At 55.7% G+C, this 15,037-nt stretch overlaps 1 protein-coding gene across 6 annotated transcripts in view; it reads left to right on the top strand.

Annotated features, from left to right (window-relative positions):
* Window positions 1-15,037, top strand: part of ARSG (arylsulfatase G) — a 75,071-nt gene that overhangs the window by 21,915 nt on the left and 38,119 nt on the right. For 4 of the 6 annotated variants that reach the window (XR_010886101.1, XR_010886102.1, XR_010886103.1 and 1 more), the window contains exons 1-8: window positions 3,443-3,566; window positions 3,662-4,469; window positions 4,664-4,851; window positions 6,121-6,168; window positions 6,658-6,769; window positions 7,042-7,179; window positions 11,775-11,965; window positions 12,644-12,724. Coding sequence is in view for 3 of the 6 variants with exons in the window: in XM_067308530.1 (XP_067164631.1) it covers window positions 4,249-4,469; window positions 4,664-4,851; window positions 6,121-6,168; window positions 6,658-6,769; window positions 7,042-7,179; window positions 11,775-11,965; window positions 12,644-12,724 (979 nt within the window). In the remaining 3 variants the exon portion in view is untranslated. Of the gene's footprint in view, window positions 1-3,442; window positions 3,567-3,661; window positions 4,470-4,663; window positions 4,852-6,120; window positions 6,169-6,657; window positions 6,770-7,041; window positions 7,180-11,774; window positions 11,966-12,643; window positions 12,725-15,037 lie in introns of those variants that run through there. The other 2 variants (XM_067308531.1, XM_067308532.1) reach the window with 1 other exon arrangement.

Genomic DNA, 15,037 nt, shown 5'->3' on the forward strand with positions numbered 1-15,037 from the left:
ACCGATTATTCCCTGGTACAAAGTCCCTGGTCCGAGGAGCAGCTGAATCATCTCCAGCGTCACGCTGAATTCGGAGAGCCGTTGCAGCTTGCAGCCGCGTTTAAAGGAGTGCAGCGCGGGTGCAGTTTATCTGGAGGGTAGAGGAGGCCTTAATTCGTGTATATAATTATGCATAAGTAGCTAATGCAGCTGGAGCGCTGAATGCAGCGTGTCCTGCTGCCGGCTGCTGAGCGCGGGGAGAGGCACCAGTGGCAACAAGCACGCTCTCGCCAAAGTCAGCCGGGGGAACCTCTTCGGAGTCAGATTTTCTGTAAAAAATGAAAGCTAAAAGAGGTGCAGACGGCGCTTCAGCTCCCTCCTCCGTCCCTCTCGGGTTTGCTGTTCCGGCGACGTTTCGGCGTGGAGGGGAGCCTCCGCCGAGGGATGCGGGCGAGGGCGCGGGGTGAGGCGGGGGGTACAGGCGGGGGGGGTCAGGGCCGTGGCCCCCTGTCCCCGTGCTGCGGGGAGCCCTCGGATCCCGGCGCGGGGTCTCATGTTTGGCGAAAGCGCCCGGCAGCGCGTGCGGCCTCTGGGCGCCCGGCGGGACGGTGCCGAGCTCGAGCTCGGCAGCGCGTGAGCGTGACTCTGCCACGGCAGGGAGTCCCCGAGGCACGACGCTTCCCCGTCCGTCCATCCGGCCCCGAGCAAAACTGCCAGTTCCTCGGGAAACTCCGGATGTCGGGCAGCGCCTTTAGGCGGATACCCCAGGGCCTGCGCCTACGGTGCGCTGCAGCTGATGCAAATGGGCGTCCCCGCGCGCTTCGCCGGAGTTTGGACCTGCTGCTGATTAGGGAGATAACCCTGGAGTGGGGAGGCGAGACGTGCGCGCTGTGCCGGCCCGGCCCCGTTTCCACGCACCTTCCTCCACGTCTCCCTCAAACGCCTTCTGAGGATCAAAGATCAAGAAGTTTTGTCCGACCCTAATGCATAAATTCAGGCCCTGGCTGACTTTCTCCTGTAAATTAGAGGGAAGAGCGTGTCCTTTGCAAACGGGTTGGATTGCTTTTGCTAGCCGTGCTGTAGCTGCGCGCCTCCCCAGGCGAGCGGAGAGCCCTGCCAAAGATACCGGAGAGGCAAGGCTGCGTCTCCGATATCTGGGTGCAGGCGAGGTGCGGCCGGCGGTTCCTGGGCCATATCGCGCCTGCCAGATGCGCCTCGCCGGGCGAACCCGGAGCCCTTTGGCTAGCAGGCGGGCTCCAAGCAGCAGGGTGTTTATTTTTCATATTGACATTAAAAAACATGTAACCTTGCCTGTCCGTTTTAAACGGCGAGCGCATGGACTCAATTTGCATCCCCGGGGCCCGCGGAGGCCACGGTTTTGCGCTCTTCGTCCGACCGTTCTCGTCCGTGGGCTAGAGCCGAACAGCAGCGCAGTTTTTCTCTGCCGGTTCTGGCCCGAAGTCCCTTTTGACGGCTCCCTGCAAACTGCTGTGCTGCTTCGGTCCCCCTCGGGTTTCAGTCCCCTTCGGGGACAGTCCTCTCCAGGAGGGGCGTCGCGTCCAAGGGGGAGGCGAATCCTAAAACCAGCCTACGATGGCAGAGGGCAGTTGCAATATGACTCCGTTTCTCACTTTAGTTTAAAAAGAGGCTGTAAAATCCTCCAGGCGGCCGTGTTCGCCTCCGCCGGCTGGGATCCCGAGCAGGCGGCAGGGCCACCGCGCGGTGGACGGGCGTTTTGCGAGCGGCATCGGGACAAGTTTCTCCCGTGCTGCGCTGCCGTGTCTGCTCCGCGCACCGGACCTGGGCGAACGGGAGCATCCTTCTCCTTTCCGTGGTCTTCAGCCCTCCTGCAGAGATGGGCCGAGGTCCGCTCTTGGCTGTGCTCGGGTAAATCCGGCCATTCGTGTGCAGCCAGTGGTCGAGTCCGTGTCGAGGTCGGCCCAGCGGAGCTCGGGCTCTGCAGGGGTGCATTAGACCTTCTGGGCACCTCTTGGACCTTTGGGAGGCCTCTCTGCCCTCGGGGAAGCAGGGCGAGAAGGAAGGGGTGCTCCTGCTTTCAGAGCCTTTCCCCTGACGAAATCCCAAGGCATTTCCAAAGAAATCGCAAAGGGAATTTTTTTGTGGGAAAATAAAGGCGATCTAGCTCTGGTCAAACATGTCCACGTACCTGATCTAGGTTCTTCTTGTTGTTCTGCAGCTCAGTGCGTGGGGGATTAGCTGTGGTTCTGCGGTGAGGGCACAACATGGGACTCGAGAGCGCTTTGCCGAGGCGGTGCAGCCCTCTCCCCGGTCGGCGTATCCGGCTGCAGGACTGCCTCTCGCCCCCCGTTAATTCATGCAGAAAGCTTCGAGATCCCCAGATGAAAGTTTATAAATTAGAGCTCTGGGCTGTGAATTATTAATTGAGTTATATTCCTGAATATCTGAATAATGAAGCCTATGAATAATTTGTTTTGCCGGCTACAAAATTCTCGGCCTACAGATGGGGCTCACTGTATTTCCTCTCCTGCCTCCTTGTATCTCGTCGTCCTCTTTTATGTTGGGTTACTCATTTATTGACTCACCCCTCCTGGTTTATCTGGGTCGTTCTGGATGTCGTCCTCCCCGGCTGTGTTGACTGACCCACAAGAGTTGTGTCCTCAGCTGCACATTCCTTCCCCAAGGTCGCTGATACACAACTGGAAACATCTGTCATAATACTGGTCCTAGCTGGACGCCGCTGGCCCGCGCGCGCTTCGCCCCCGCGGTCGCCCGCCCCGTCCTTGCGGACGGAGCGCGGAGCCGGCAGAGGGTCCGCGCCTTCCCCGGCAGTGGCACTATGCTCCTTTCTCTCAGCTTGTTTTTGACAGATCTCAGCAGATTCGTCTCGGTTTGGCCTTAATTTTCTACTTAAGATATTGCGTTTCCCTCCTATGTCATTAATCTTCAGGGTTTTTGCTCTCTTGTCGCTGCCTTTGAGCCACCTGGGACCAAGTGCTGCCCTAAAGAGCCCTGCAAACCCCCTGATTTCAGAGGCCGCACAGCAGCGCGGCAGAGTGCTCGGTCCTGTTAACCCAAATACTCCTGGGCTTAATTGCATTCCCCGTTTGCCTAGATTTCTGCGTTCTTACTGCGAGGAAGCAGCTTTCTGGCAGCCGTCCCGCGGACGGCAGCGGGGCTGTCACTAGCTGGGCTGCGACTTGGCGCGAGCAGCGGTGTGCCTCTTCTCACCCGCGAGCATGAATGGGGCAGTGCAGGAAAAACGGAATTTGAAAAATGAGCTTTGGGAACTAAACAAGCTCCTTGTAAACTGTGAAAAATGAAGGAAAGCCTGTGCATGTTTTCCCCCCTCTAGCAGATGTCAGCAATACTGCGTAACCTGGTGGGGCTTAAAAGTCAGATGTAAGAGCACTTTGCGAATCTGGGTGAAGCGATCTTCCCAGGGCTGCTGAGAATAACCATTGCAGAAGAGGAAGTCAGGCTGCTCTGCGTGAAGTGGCCAGAATTCATGCGACGATTGCAGGAAAGAGGCACTAGTTGTTTCCATGCATCGAAGCGGTCATCAGTTGAGCAATCCTGAGCCTGACAGCAAAAGTGCAACTTCAAAGGCAAAGTCTCGGCATCTGGATAAACAGTTCTTGCCCATGCTGGGGGCCAAAAGAGCTCCTTCAGGTGCTAATTGCTCCTTGTTTTTCTTGTGCAGGAGGACTCATAGTGATCCCCCCCGAAGGGCAGTCGGACGCTCAGCACCACAACCTTGTTTATCCTGTGGAAGGGACGGACAACAGCACGTCAGAAGAGTGAGACCTGCTGCAAAGATCAGTACTTTAAACTCTGCATGGAAAGAGTCGTTTGTGAAATGTGGATGTCATCCGGGCTGCAGCAAGCGTAAAGGAGCTGCTCGAGAAAATCAAGCAGCGCGCTCCTGAAGGAAAAAAATATTGTCTGGGTTTTGTGTTTAATTAGGTATTTACCAGGAAGGAAAAAAAGAAAGTTAAAAGTAGAGTGACAGTGACTTCAAACGATATTTCTGACTTCTAGCAGTAACGCCTCTGCAAGCCCTGATTTTAGGAATTCCAGCTGTGTCTGGGAGTGCAAAAGACGGAGGATTATAGCTCGGCTGGTAGCCAGGTGATCAAATTAGGGGCCTGCTGGCCCACAGCCTGTCCCCCGAGGACCACTTAAAGGTGGGAAACTCGCTCCTCTGCTAAAGCGCCCGGGCTCAGTGTGCGCCGCAGCGCACCCGGGCTGCCCGCAGCCGCGCTCGCGGGAAGGGGCTCTCCGGGCGCCATGCGGGCCCTTTCCCCGGCAGCGCTGCCGGTGCTCGCCGCCGCGCTGGCCGGGCTCCTCTGCGGCCGCGCCGAGCTCCCCGCGCCGAGGGGAGCCGCTCCACGGAAGCCAAATTTCATTATCGTCCTGGCGGACGACCTGGGATGGGGGGACATCGGGGCCAACTGGGCAGAGACGAAGGACACCCCGAATTTGGACGAGCTGGCTGAGCAAGGCACGAGGTAAGCGTCTGAGCGGCCCGTCTCTTTGCGGGCGTCCCCGTCGCAGCCGCTGGGGTCCCCCTGCGGCGGGCGGCAGGGCGAAGCGGCGTTTGCAGATACCCGCCGTGGGCTCTCCCGTGCCCGGCTCGGGCGCAAGGGCCGGCTGCCGCAGCCTGCCGCCGCGTCTTGCAAGCGAGGGGTCCCGTGTTTTCCAGATTCGTGGACTTCCACTCGGCCGCGTCCACGTGCTCCCCGTCTCGCGCCTCTCTGCTCACCGGACGGCTCGGCGCTCGCAACGGGGTGACCCGCAACTTCGCCGTCACCTCGCTCGGTGGCCTCCCCCTGAACGAGACTACGTTGGCTGAGGTCCTGCAGGAGGCTGGGTACAGCACGGGGGCTATAGGTAACTCTGGCCTTGCCCAAGGCGCTTCCGTTGCGTGGGTTGGGATGGGTGTTGGTGGCTGGTGGGACGAAGCTGCCCCTGTCTCTGCCTTGTGATGGAGACAGCGAAGGTAGGTAGGTCAAATGCTCCACCTGAAGGAAGGGGAGAGCGGACTCCCAGCACTCGTCCCCAGCTTGAAGCTCAAGTGACAACTAATGGGGAATTTAAAGGATCGAGTGTGAGAGGTTTTACACTTCCTTCTCTCTGTTTGCAATTGCACACACAAATAATTTATCAAAAAAAGTAATATTCAAGCATAAAACACAGCCTGAAATTTGGGTCTGCTCCAATTTTAAACTGAAGCTCTAGTTGCATAACCTTGGAAATGAATACGCTCGGTTTTCGGCAGAAAACATGACTGTGCAGAATAGCTCTGTCCTCACACATCCCACGCTGGTTTTGACACGCTCAGTGCTGGTTTGGGGTGTGATGCCGCGCTGGTCGGTGTCCGTGACTTGTGGGTGCCCTCCTGTAGATAAGGGATTGTCGTACCAACTTCCCAGTCACCTGCGGATAACGGAATGAAATGTGAATTCCCATTCCAACCGTCAAATTGGGATGAGAGAGTCGCAGAAACCAGGAAATTCAGTTAGTGAAATGCATCCGTGGCCATGGGCCAACGCTCACTTGCAGCGCAAAGCTCTGCCTTGACTTTGAGGGGTATTTGGCTTGCAAAATGACGTGGAGCTAAGCCTTTTCTGGCTTTTTGACCTACTGAACTTTGCAAAGCTCCGAGAGCGGAGCAGGAGCTGACGTTTGGTCTGCTTGGAAGATCCTTCTTGAACAGTTGTGCCAAGCAGGGGTGCGTGAGAATAGGGTGCCCCGAGCCAGGGCGGCACAGGAGCCCTCAGCTGCCCTTTGCCTGGTTAGTTTTTGCTGTTCTCTCTCATATCAGCATTCTTGGTGCGAGCAAGGATCAGGACACCATCGTGTGCTGGAGCTGGGAGGATGAAGCCGGTTGTTTAGAACTGGTTGGAAAGTCCTCTCCTCCACCACTGAATGTGTGAAAGAACCTTTTAAGGCTTCAGACAGTTGATTTGCTCAGACACCAGATACCTTCAGCGTTTTTTCTGGGTTTCTGCAAAGCTGCATTCTAGAAATCAGGCCAGCAAAAACAAGTAGCCTTTTTGTTGCTAGATTAAAGCCTCCCGCCCTGTGTGTAATCACTGCTAACTGCAAAGTCCATAGCCAAGTTAATCTCTGAAAAGATTTTTTATGGCTTCTCTGCAGGCAAATGGCACCTGGGACACCATGGCCGCTATCACCCCAACTTCCGCGGTAAGGATTTCCCTCTCTCCTCCGAGCCGGTCACAGACTGATTGTTGCAGGGCTCCTGGGGGATGATTTGCGGAGCGGGGTGCCACTCCTGGCAGCGGAGGTGGAAAAGGGGATGTTTCTGGCGTTTAAGCCAATATTGAGGGCTTCTGCTTTGTAGCTCCTGATGGGTTGTGCTAACCCATGCCTTCAGTGAGGTGGTTTCCGAAAGGAACAGGCTGCCGGGGAAACATTGCAGGGAAGTGAAAACAAAGATGAGATGTTGGTGAACTGTCAGGTAGCTATAACATGAGCAGGGCGGATGTGTCTGGGCAGACCTCCCGGATAGGTCATGGCGGTGGCCTGCAGTGGGGCCTCGCAGCTTCGCTCTGGAGCAGGCTTTGCTCCCCGCGCGCCAAAATGCTCAGCAACCCCAACTGTGCAAACAATTTAGAAGAGCCGAACTCCTTTCAGCAGTCGCACCCCCCGCTCACATGCTGGTTTGAACCTCAGGTTTTGACTATTACTTCGGGATCCCCTACAGCCACGACATGGGCTGCACGGACACCCCGGGCTACAACCTCCCGCCGTGTCCCGCCTGCCCTCGGCACGTCGCAGCAGCCAGGTACGGCTCCCACGGGGAAGGGTCTGTGCGCGGGGGGGTTTAAATGCCAGGACTGCAAGGCAGGTATTTCCACAATCATCCCCAGCCCTGAGAGCCGTCGGGGCTGGAAGGTAAAGGCTTTGCTGTAGACATTTGCTATGGGCATTTGCTTTCCTTGGCAGAAAGGGTGGGTTGGCCGTGTTGCGTCGCGTCCCCATGAGCTGCCGGTGGACGGGCTGGTCTGCTCATACTGGTACCGGTGACTAACGGGGTTTGTGATTTCTTCTTGACAGCTATGTGAAAAAAGACTGTTACACGGATGTGGCTCTTCCTCTCTTTGAAAACGTCACTATTGTCCAGCAGCCCGTCAACCTGACCAGCCTGACGGCACAGTACATGGAAAAAGCATTGCAGTTCATCCAGCGTGCCAGGTAAGGCTGCTGCGCACCAGCCCGGTCCCCAGTGCCCAGCCCTTGGCCAGGGGAGTTTGGGGAGTCACTGCAAGCGTTTTCTGGTCATTATAGGGGAGCAAGATGTGGATGTTGCTGGTAGGTTGCTAGCCCAAGAGAAATGGTGACTCTGGGGTGCTTTCCATGGGCTGGAGAGCAGTAGGTGTTTCATGGGTGTTCCCTGCCAAGCCTGTTTTTTTTTTCCCTGAGCTCTGCTGCATTTGAGAGCTGAATTTGGCAGCTGGGTCTTAGCTGACAATGCTCTGGCTGTGGCCATCCCACTGCGATGTTGATACTGCAGAGCTAATAAAGCAAACCAGCGCTAGCTGAAAGCTGCGCACACGTACGAGGAATCGAGCTCTAAGAAGTGCCGCATTTGTGTGCTGCCGGGGTGAGCAGATTTTCTCTAATGATTCCCAGGGAGCAGATCTGTGGAGAGGAAATTTCAACAGTTCTGCTCTCAAACCCGCTGTAAGAGGGAGCAGCCACCTAGGATTTCATTGATGTTCTGCAGGATTACCCTGAAAGTGCTTTGGCCTTCAATACATCTCCTGTAAAGGGATCATGTGCGTTTATAAATACAATTTACTAGAAAGGTCAAAGCTTTTGATCTCTGTGTATGCTGGCTTGTACTGTGCCTCTCTCGCAGAACGACAGGGAGTTTAGTCAGAAGTGCCATGAGATCCCAGGTGGCAGGAACAGAGCGCAGACTTTGCTCTCTCTCGCTGCGTCGAAGGGGGGAACAAACCAGAAGCCCCGGTGGAAGAGGTGCCGCTGCCCATGGGAATAGATGTTTTCTGCAGATGGTTAGTTAGCTAACTAATTCATGGGTGCAAAAGCATTTTCAGTGGTCTGGTATCCTACAAAGGCTGGGACAGAACTAGGAATTTGGGCATGAGACTCTTATTCTGGTGCCTAATCTTCTCTTTTATTTATTTTAATGGTTCCAGACTAGGCCTGACAGAATCATCAGATTTGGAGCAGTCTTTGCCGTGCTTTTTCCTGGCCCAGCAATTTCTGATGTTTCAGAGGCAGGCAAAGATGTCATTAGGGGCAGCATTTTGCCTTGCTGCTCTCAGTTCAGAGGTTCTCCCAGAGGAGCAAAAAACCATCACCCAGCAACCAGCGTGGGCAGATTGCCCCTTCTCATCATTCCCCACTATGGGATGCCGTGAAGCATTTTTTACAAACAAGGTGGTGCTGGTTGTTGGTGGCCACACAAGAGAGCGCATGCTATGGTCTCTTGGGTGAAAGAGGTGTTTGGATATTGCAGAGTGTGGAGCAGAAAAATGCCTTGAGGTGAAATGTAGGAATTAATTAACTAACGTGACTTCCCCTCCCTGATGTAATCACTGCCCAGCTGTAGGGCAATGCACACTTTGGCTTCCAAAATGGGACTGGACGTTGGTTCCTCGGTCCTAGCCACTCTGGAGAAATCTGAGCAGAATAAAATGCTTGGGGATAGTAACCGGAGCACTGGGCCTTAAGGTCCATTTTCTCTGGGCCTTATAGGAAAATCAGGAATCCAGGCTTGTAGTTTCCAAATGAATGAAACACCTTTTCTGAGCTGTGGAGATGAAATCTCTGCTGATGGGCTCCCTGTCATGTTTCGTAATTCTAATCCCTATTATTTGCGGATTAGGAGCTGTGACTTTACAAAATGTCTTTCTGCAGTGTGAAGAGGGGAAATGCTGCAGGGCAGTGACTGGCCCTGGAGCCATCTGAATGGTTATGGCCCATTGCTGCTGGAGGGGAATCGCTCTCCTTGCTAACGGCATTGCTAATGGTCTTGTAAGAGGCAGTCCTGAACCTTTGTTAAGTGGTAACCACCTGCTTCCCAAGCGCGGACCCAGGAAAGGCACGTGTGGGTAGTGGTATTTTTTCAGAAATGCTTGAATAAAGGTTTGCGTGCCTTAAAAGAGCACAAACAAGAGCAGGCAGACAGGGAGAAGATTGCAAGAAAGTTTTAGGTGCAGCTTGGGCAAGTGGTGGCATTATGGCCCAGAGAAAAGCTCTAAATGCACCAAGTCTCTTTGGCTGAATGCTGCCTGCAAGGGCTTGGGAGGGAAGTCCTGCCTTCCCTGGAGCAACAGGAGCATATTGCTGTATTCCCACTGCTCCCCGGAGGGCCGGCAGTGGCTGGGGGCTCCTGGGCCAAGCAGGACCCAAATCTCAACCAGAAAGTTTAGTACTAATTTACTGGTGCTGCCTCTTCTCCTGGGAAATCCTTGCACAAACTTCCCTAGGGTGCACTGAGGGGCCCATCGATTTGAAGTTAATCTCCAACCCCTCTGTTGATTTATTTTTATATCTTTATATAAAGATATAAATTTTTATAAGCCTGCGTACCATTTCGCTTGCAAGTTTCCACCCTTGGAAATGAAGAAGTGGCTGCTGCATGCGACTGTTGCCTTGGCTGAGCAGCGTGCTGCGCAGTCAGGATGGAGGGCAAGTCGGATACTTGGGTTGGAGTTGACAGACATACCCCACCACCTGGTTGTGTTTTGGTGTTTGTCTGTTTGAATGCAATTTGTACAAGATCCCTCCAGCCTGGCAAATGTGCTTTGTTAGACTTTGGAACCAAATGGGTGTGCTCCAGGTTAATAGGAAAAACTTTTAACCTCTTAATAGATATTTTGTGGTTATCTGTGTTTATGGAGAACTGGATTAAACAGGTACCTGCCTTTTCTCTCACTCTCTTTGATAGCTTATTTCAGTTTTACTTTGCCTGACTCATGTGCTGTGGGGCAATGGAAAGAACGCTGGATTTGTCAACTCAGTGTTTTTTTAACTAGTCATGTCAAGGTTGAGCAATTTGTGGCAGTGAGATTTGGCTCCATCCACAAGAACACTTAAAGCGCAGTGAACATGAGAGCAAAGGCCAAGGACGTTAGTCTTAACTTATTGATTAAAAGTTTGCTCAGTTTTTGAGAGAGGGGCTGAATTATGAAACATAGATGCAAAAGGCCAACAGGCTTTACAGCTGAATAGAGCCGTAATGAGTCCATCTGGATTCTTCAGATTGTTTTCCATCAGTCTGAGGGACAGGTTGCTCACGCAAGTCCCCCTTGAAGTGGATGGGACAAACCCTTCTTGTTCGTGTTGTGCTTCAGGGCTCCAGGCCTGAGCCAGGGCTGTGCTGTGCGGCGTATGGAGCAGACGCAGAGCAGAAAAATGCTCCTTGCTCCAACAAGAGCTGCTAAGCACGAGCTTAAATTGGTGCAGTTCTCCTGCAGATAAGAAGTCAATTGGATGCTGAACATTTTTGCGGGATGAAGTGGCGAATGCTTCTGCAAGAAGCCGAACAGCTCTTTACTGTGGAGAAGGGCTTCGGACAAACTTTGGCCATCTCTGCGGGCTGATGAAACCAGTGTCCACCCTCCAGGCTGGGCCAAAACACCCGTTGGCTCTTGGGCTGCTCTGCCGCCCCTGGTAGGGGCTGGTGGTGGCAGGGTCTCAGCTTAATCCCCCGCTGAAACGGGAGTCGCGGGAAGCTTTACCAGTTTCAGGAGCTCAGGAAGAAAGGTGCCACACAGAAAGAGGTAGATTTTTTGCAGCAGTGACTCATAAGAAGTACAGTCAACGCCCCTGTTTCTTAAATTTCAGTATTTTGCAGGAGCTGTAGCAGCCCAACAGGGTGCTGATAGGGCATAAAACCTTTCCTGGCTCCGGCTCTGCTACGGAATAAAGAGACTATTCAGGGAGGGATGAGATTTATTAATTCGTGATCTCGAGGTGGGTGACATCTGTTAGGCAAAGGAAGGAAGTGTAGGCCATGGGCCGTAAACAGCCTTTGAAAAGGCCGGGAAAGCATCTGAATTTCTCCTGGAGCTGGAGCGGGCCGGCGAGGTGGCCGCGGCCGCGGGGCCTTGGCGGCGGCGCGCGCGCGGGCGCGGACGCGGACGCAGGCGGCTCGCTGGGATCCGCTCCCTCCCCGCCACTTGTCATCCCACCCTTCCCTTCGGAGGTCCCTGAGGAAGAGCGGGCCTCGTCGGAGGAGATAAATATAGCCGTAAACAAGAAAACAGGACGTGTCCGCTGGCGGGCCGCGAGCCCGCAGGCCGAGGGGCAGCGCGCGGCCCTGGCTGCGGACGTGCCGCCTCCGAGGCCGCGCTCGGGCCCTGTCGTTCTGTCCTCCTCCTCGTCCTCCTCCTCCTGCTCCGTTAAAATAACTCCCCAAAGCGGCGGGGGGTGAGGCGCTCGCTGGGAAGCGGGAAGCGTGAAAACGGGGTACGCGGGCGAGGGAGGGGAGCGCCAGGGCCCCGTTGGCGCCCCCGGGGGCAGCCCTGGCAACCGGAGGAGAGGGAAGGAGGAGGGAGGAAAGCAAATACCGTCGGAGAGGTTTGAGCGGGAACAGGGGAAAAAGTGACTCACGGCCGGGAAGGGCCACGCCGCGCCGGGCGCTTCCTTCCGCCCGCAGCGCGCCAGCAGGTGCCGCGTGGGGGGTCACCCTGCCCGCGATGTCCCCCGGCTCTCGCCCCCGTGGCGGGGGAGCGAAATGGCGGCCGGCCGCCGACCCGAACCCTCCTTCCCCGCTCTCTGCCCCAACCGACGCGCTTCCTCTGCTTCCCGTTTAGCCAAAATGGACGCCCCTTCTTCCTCTACCTGGCCCTGGCCCACATGCACGTGCCGCTGGCGGCCCCGCGGCCCGGCTCCCCGGGCAGGGGCGTCTACGGAGCCGGCCTGAGGGACATGGACGCCTTGGTGGGGAGGATCAAGCGAGCGGCCGACAGCCACGGGGAGGGCAACACGCTCCTGTGGTTCACAGGTAAAAAAACCCCAAACCCCAAACCGGCTCGTTTCCTCGCTAGCTTTAGGCGACTTCCCTGCGGGCTAGCGCCGAGGCTGCGGCGGGGGGACGGGGTCCGTGTTTTCCCCCCCCCCCCCGCCACCCCCCTTCGGGCAGCGGGCTGAACCCGGACGGCCGCGTCTAATTAAACCTCAAATCCTCGCTAATTAAAAAGCCCAAATCCGCTCTCGCTGAGAAGCCTCCTTAATGAGGACGTCTTGCTCCGCTGTTGACCAGACGACAGGAACTGCCCGGGGGCTCATTAAAGCCCGAGGCAAGCGCTGCTGTGCAGCCGCTCTCCTCTGCCCCCGCCTTGCGTTCGGTCGCGTACGGGGAACTAGAGCTGCCTTGAGGAAACGGGGCCCTTTCGCTCGAAAATAAACCTTTATTACCGGCGACTGCCTGTCAGGCCCCGCTCTCTGCTCTTGCTAACGTAGGAAGGCATCTGGCGATAGGGGGATAGCAGGGGGCACTGGTCTTCTGGCAGGACACGAAAGCTCCCCAAAAGGGGGGACAGAGGGTGCCCCAGGTCCCGCTTTGACCCTCAGGCGTGGAGAAGCCCTTGGAGAGCAGAGGGGTGCCTCAAGTCCTCTAACAGCCCACCCGTGTCCGTCCCCGTCTGGTGGTGCCGCTCACGGAGGTGTTTTTCTCTCGCAGGTGACAACGGCCCCTGGGCTCAGAAGTGCGAGCTGGCCGGAGGCGTCGGGCCGTTCGTCGGCGCGTGGCAGCGCCAGCGAGGTAACCCAACGCATTTCTGCAGACCCGTTTTCTTGTCTTCAGAATAGGCACAACGCTGTCTCAGGTTTTGCCCCAAAACTGCCGCGGGGCTGGCCTGTGACACCCTGAGGTCCTGGGCTGCTCCCAGGAGTCGTGTGTCGCAGCGCTGCGATGAAGGGGCACCACGAAGGCACCCCGAGTCCCTGCGAGCTGGTGTCTCAGGCCCGTTGCAGGCTCGGGGCGAGTAGCTGCCGTTTTCAAACATTTGGTGCAACGGCTCCTTTGGGTTTTCTTTTAAACTGGTGATTGAGAACTGGCCTGCGGGAGCTGGGACCTGAAGGAGGGCGCCTTAAGGGCTCAGTTGACCCAGCCCTGTTCAGACCGTTTCCCTGCTAAGGTGCGCCGAGCGTGCTTGTGCTCTGGTCGCCCACGCGCTGCTGGCGGCGCTGGAGCACAGCGCAGGAGGCTGGTCCTCCGCAGGCGTCGGGGTGTAAGGCAGGTGGGATGGAGAAGGAGAGCTCTTGCAGTTCCTATTTTAGGGCCACCAGCTCCAGCAGGGTCTTGCATGCCCTGCTGCAGCGAGCTGCGAGCATCCTGGGCACGCAGCACCGGCCCCTTCTCGCCTCGGAGGAGAAAGCCCCAGCGAGCCCCCCGAGCAGCGCTCTGCGGGACTTTTATTTGCTTTCTCTCTAGCATTTTTTTCCTCCTTTTCCGGCCAAGCCATCTGGTTGGTGGGTTTATTTCGGCTCGAGCGGCCAGAAACATGCATGAGTCAGGCGTTTCCCACTTCTGCTTGTATTACGCGCTGTAAATGTGTGTCGGGTTATGTTTCCCTGTTTGCTCTGGGTCAGCCGAGGGAGGGGAGGCCGCGGCAGAGGCGGCGAGCACAGAGGCAGCGCGTCTTTCCTCATCTGCTTCCTGACACCTACCAGAGAGAGGAAACCGAGGCTGGGTTTCTGTGCAAACACCGCTGCGGGGCTGGCAGGCGGATGATTTGCTCTTCTCCTTTTCCGGTTCCCTGAGATACTTTCGTTCGGGTGCCCTGGCCTCGGAAAGAAATCAGAACCTTAATTTTTTTAGTAAACAAACAAATCCTGCTGATGACCTGGGCTGCTCTTGAGCAACCGACGGTCACAAGTCAGAGCATATGGTACAAGCAGTCCAGCATGCGGGAACAAAACTGCAAAAACACAACCCCCTTCCAGCATCTTACTGCCCACATGGAGCCCTACAAAAACAACCCAAGCCCTGAATATCACGTAAGGTTAGGAAGTAGATCAAGTTGTCAGGTTTCTAGGAGCTGGCTGTAAATATCAGCTGGGAACAATGATTTCTGAAATCCCACAGCTTGTTGTTGCACGGATATTTTGAAAGCAGAAAAACATATCTGGAACTATAATAGCTGCATATTACTGTCAGCCTCTGGCTGATCTGTATCTAATACTGCAAGCTCCCATGACCTTAAGAGCTCTGTTTCTTTAGCGCGGCACCATGCAATACTTGTTTTATGTAATCTGTTGGGTAACCCTGCCTATCCCTTGAGTGCCTCAGCACTTTCCACCTTCGTCTGCTGGCACTGGGGAAGGCACTGTGGACCGTCACCGGCAATGCCCCCGGCCCCGCTGGGCAGCGTTTCCCTATGGCTTCCAGCAAGAACGGGCTCTCCGTGCTCGCTGGGTGGCATTCCTACGGGGGAAAGCCTTTTTAGGGAAAGGGAGGGAAGTGGATGAAGGATTATTCAGGAGTATATACATTTCACATAGTTCGGTGTTTCCTTTTAGGGTCCAACCCAAATTCCAGGAATGTTTTCCATTGACTTTGGTGGTCACTGGATTAGGTCCTCGCTTAGAGAGAACAGCAAAGCTATGTGCTGTTTGAGGAGAAAGGGGAAGCCTCTGAAGAGGAGCTTCACCTCTGAAGAAGAGCTTTCCCTTTGCTCTGCAGTAGCCCCCAACCTGCTCGGAAAATGAGCTTCCCATCTTTGGCTCTCTGGCCTGCTAAGAGCCCTGAAAGGAGGGAAGCTGTGATGGGCACGGGGGTGTCAGGGCCATGGTGCTGGGCATGTTTTGAGCCAGCTTTGAGAGGAGACTCTGGACTCGTCGTCCCCCTCTAGGGACCTGCTGGCCAGCACTGCCGGAGGGCAGGGCTGTGGCAGGTGGGGGACCGGGGATGTGGCGGTTTTCTTCCTCAAACGGGAATGTTCAGTTCTGCCTTTCCTGGAAAGCCGTGGCCTCCATCAATCTCTGTCACAGCAGGATTGTGTCACCGCTGGCCTTGAGAAAAATCCCTGGTTTGGTCTGGGGTGTTTCAGCACAGTTTGCTGCTGGAAGTGTT

Source organism: Apteryx mantelli, chromosome 19 (assembly GCF_036417845.1).
Source record: "Apteryx mantelli isolate bAptMan1 chromosome 19, bAptMan1.hap1, whole genome shotgun sequence".
Classification (NCBI taxonomy): Eukaryota; Metazoa; Chordata; class Aves; order Apterygiformes; family Apterygidae; genus Apteryx; species Apteryx mantelli.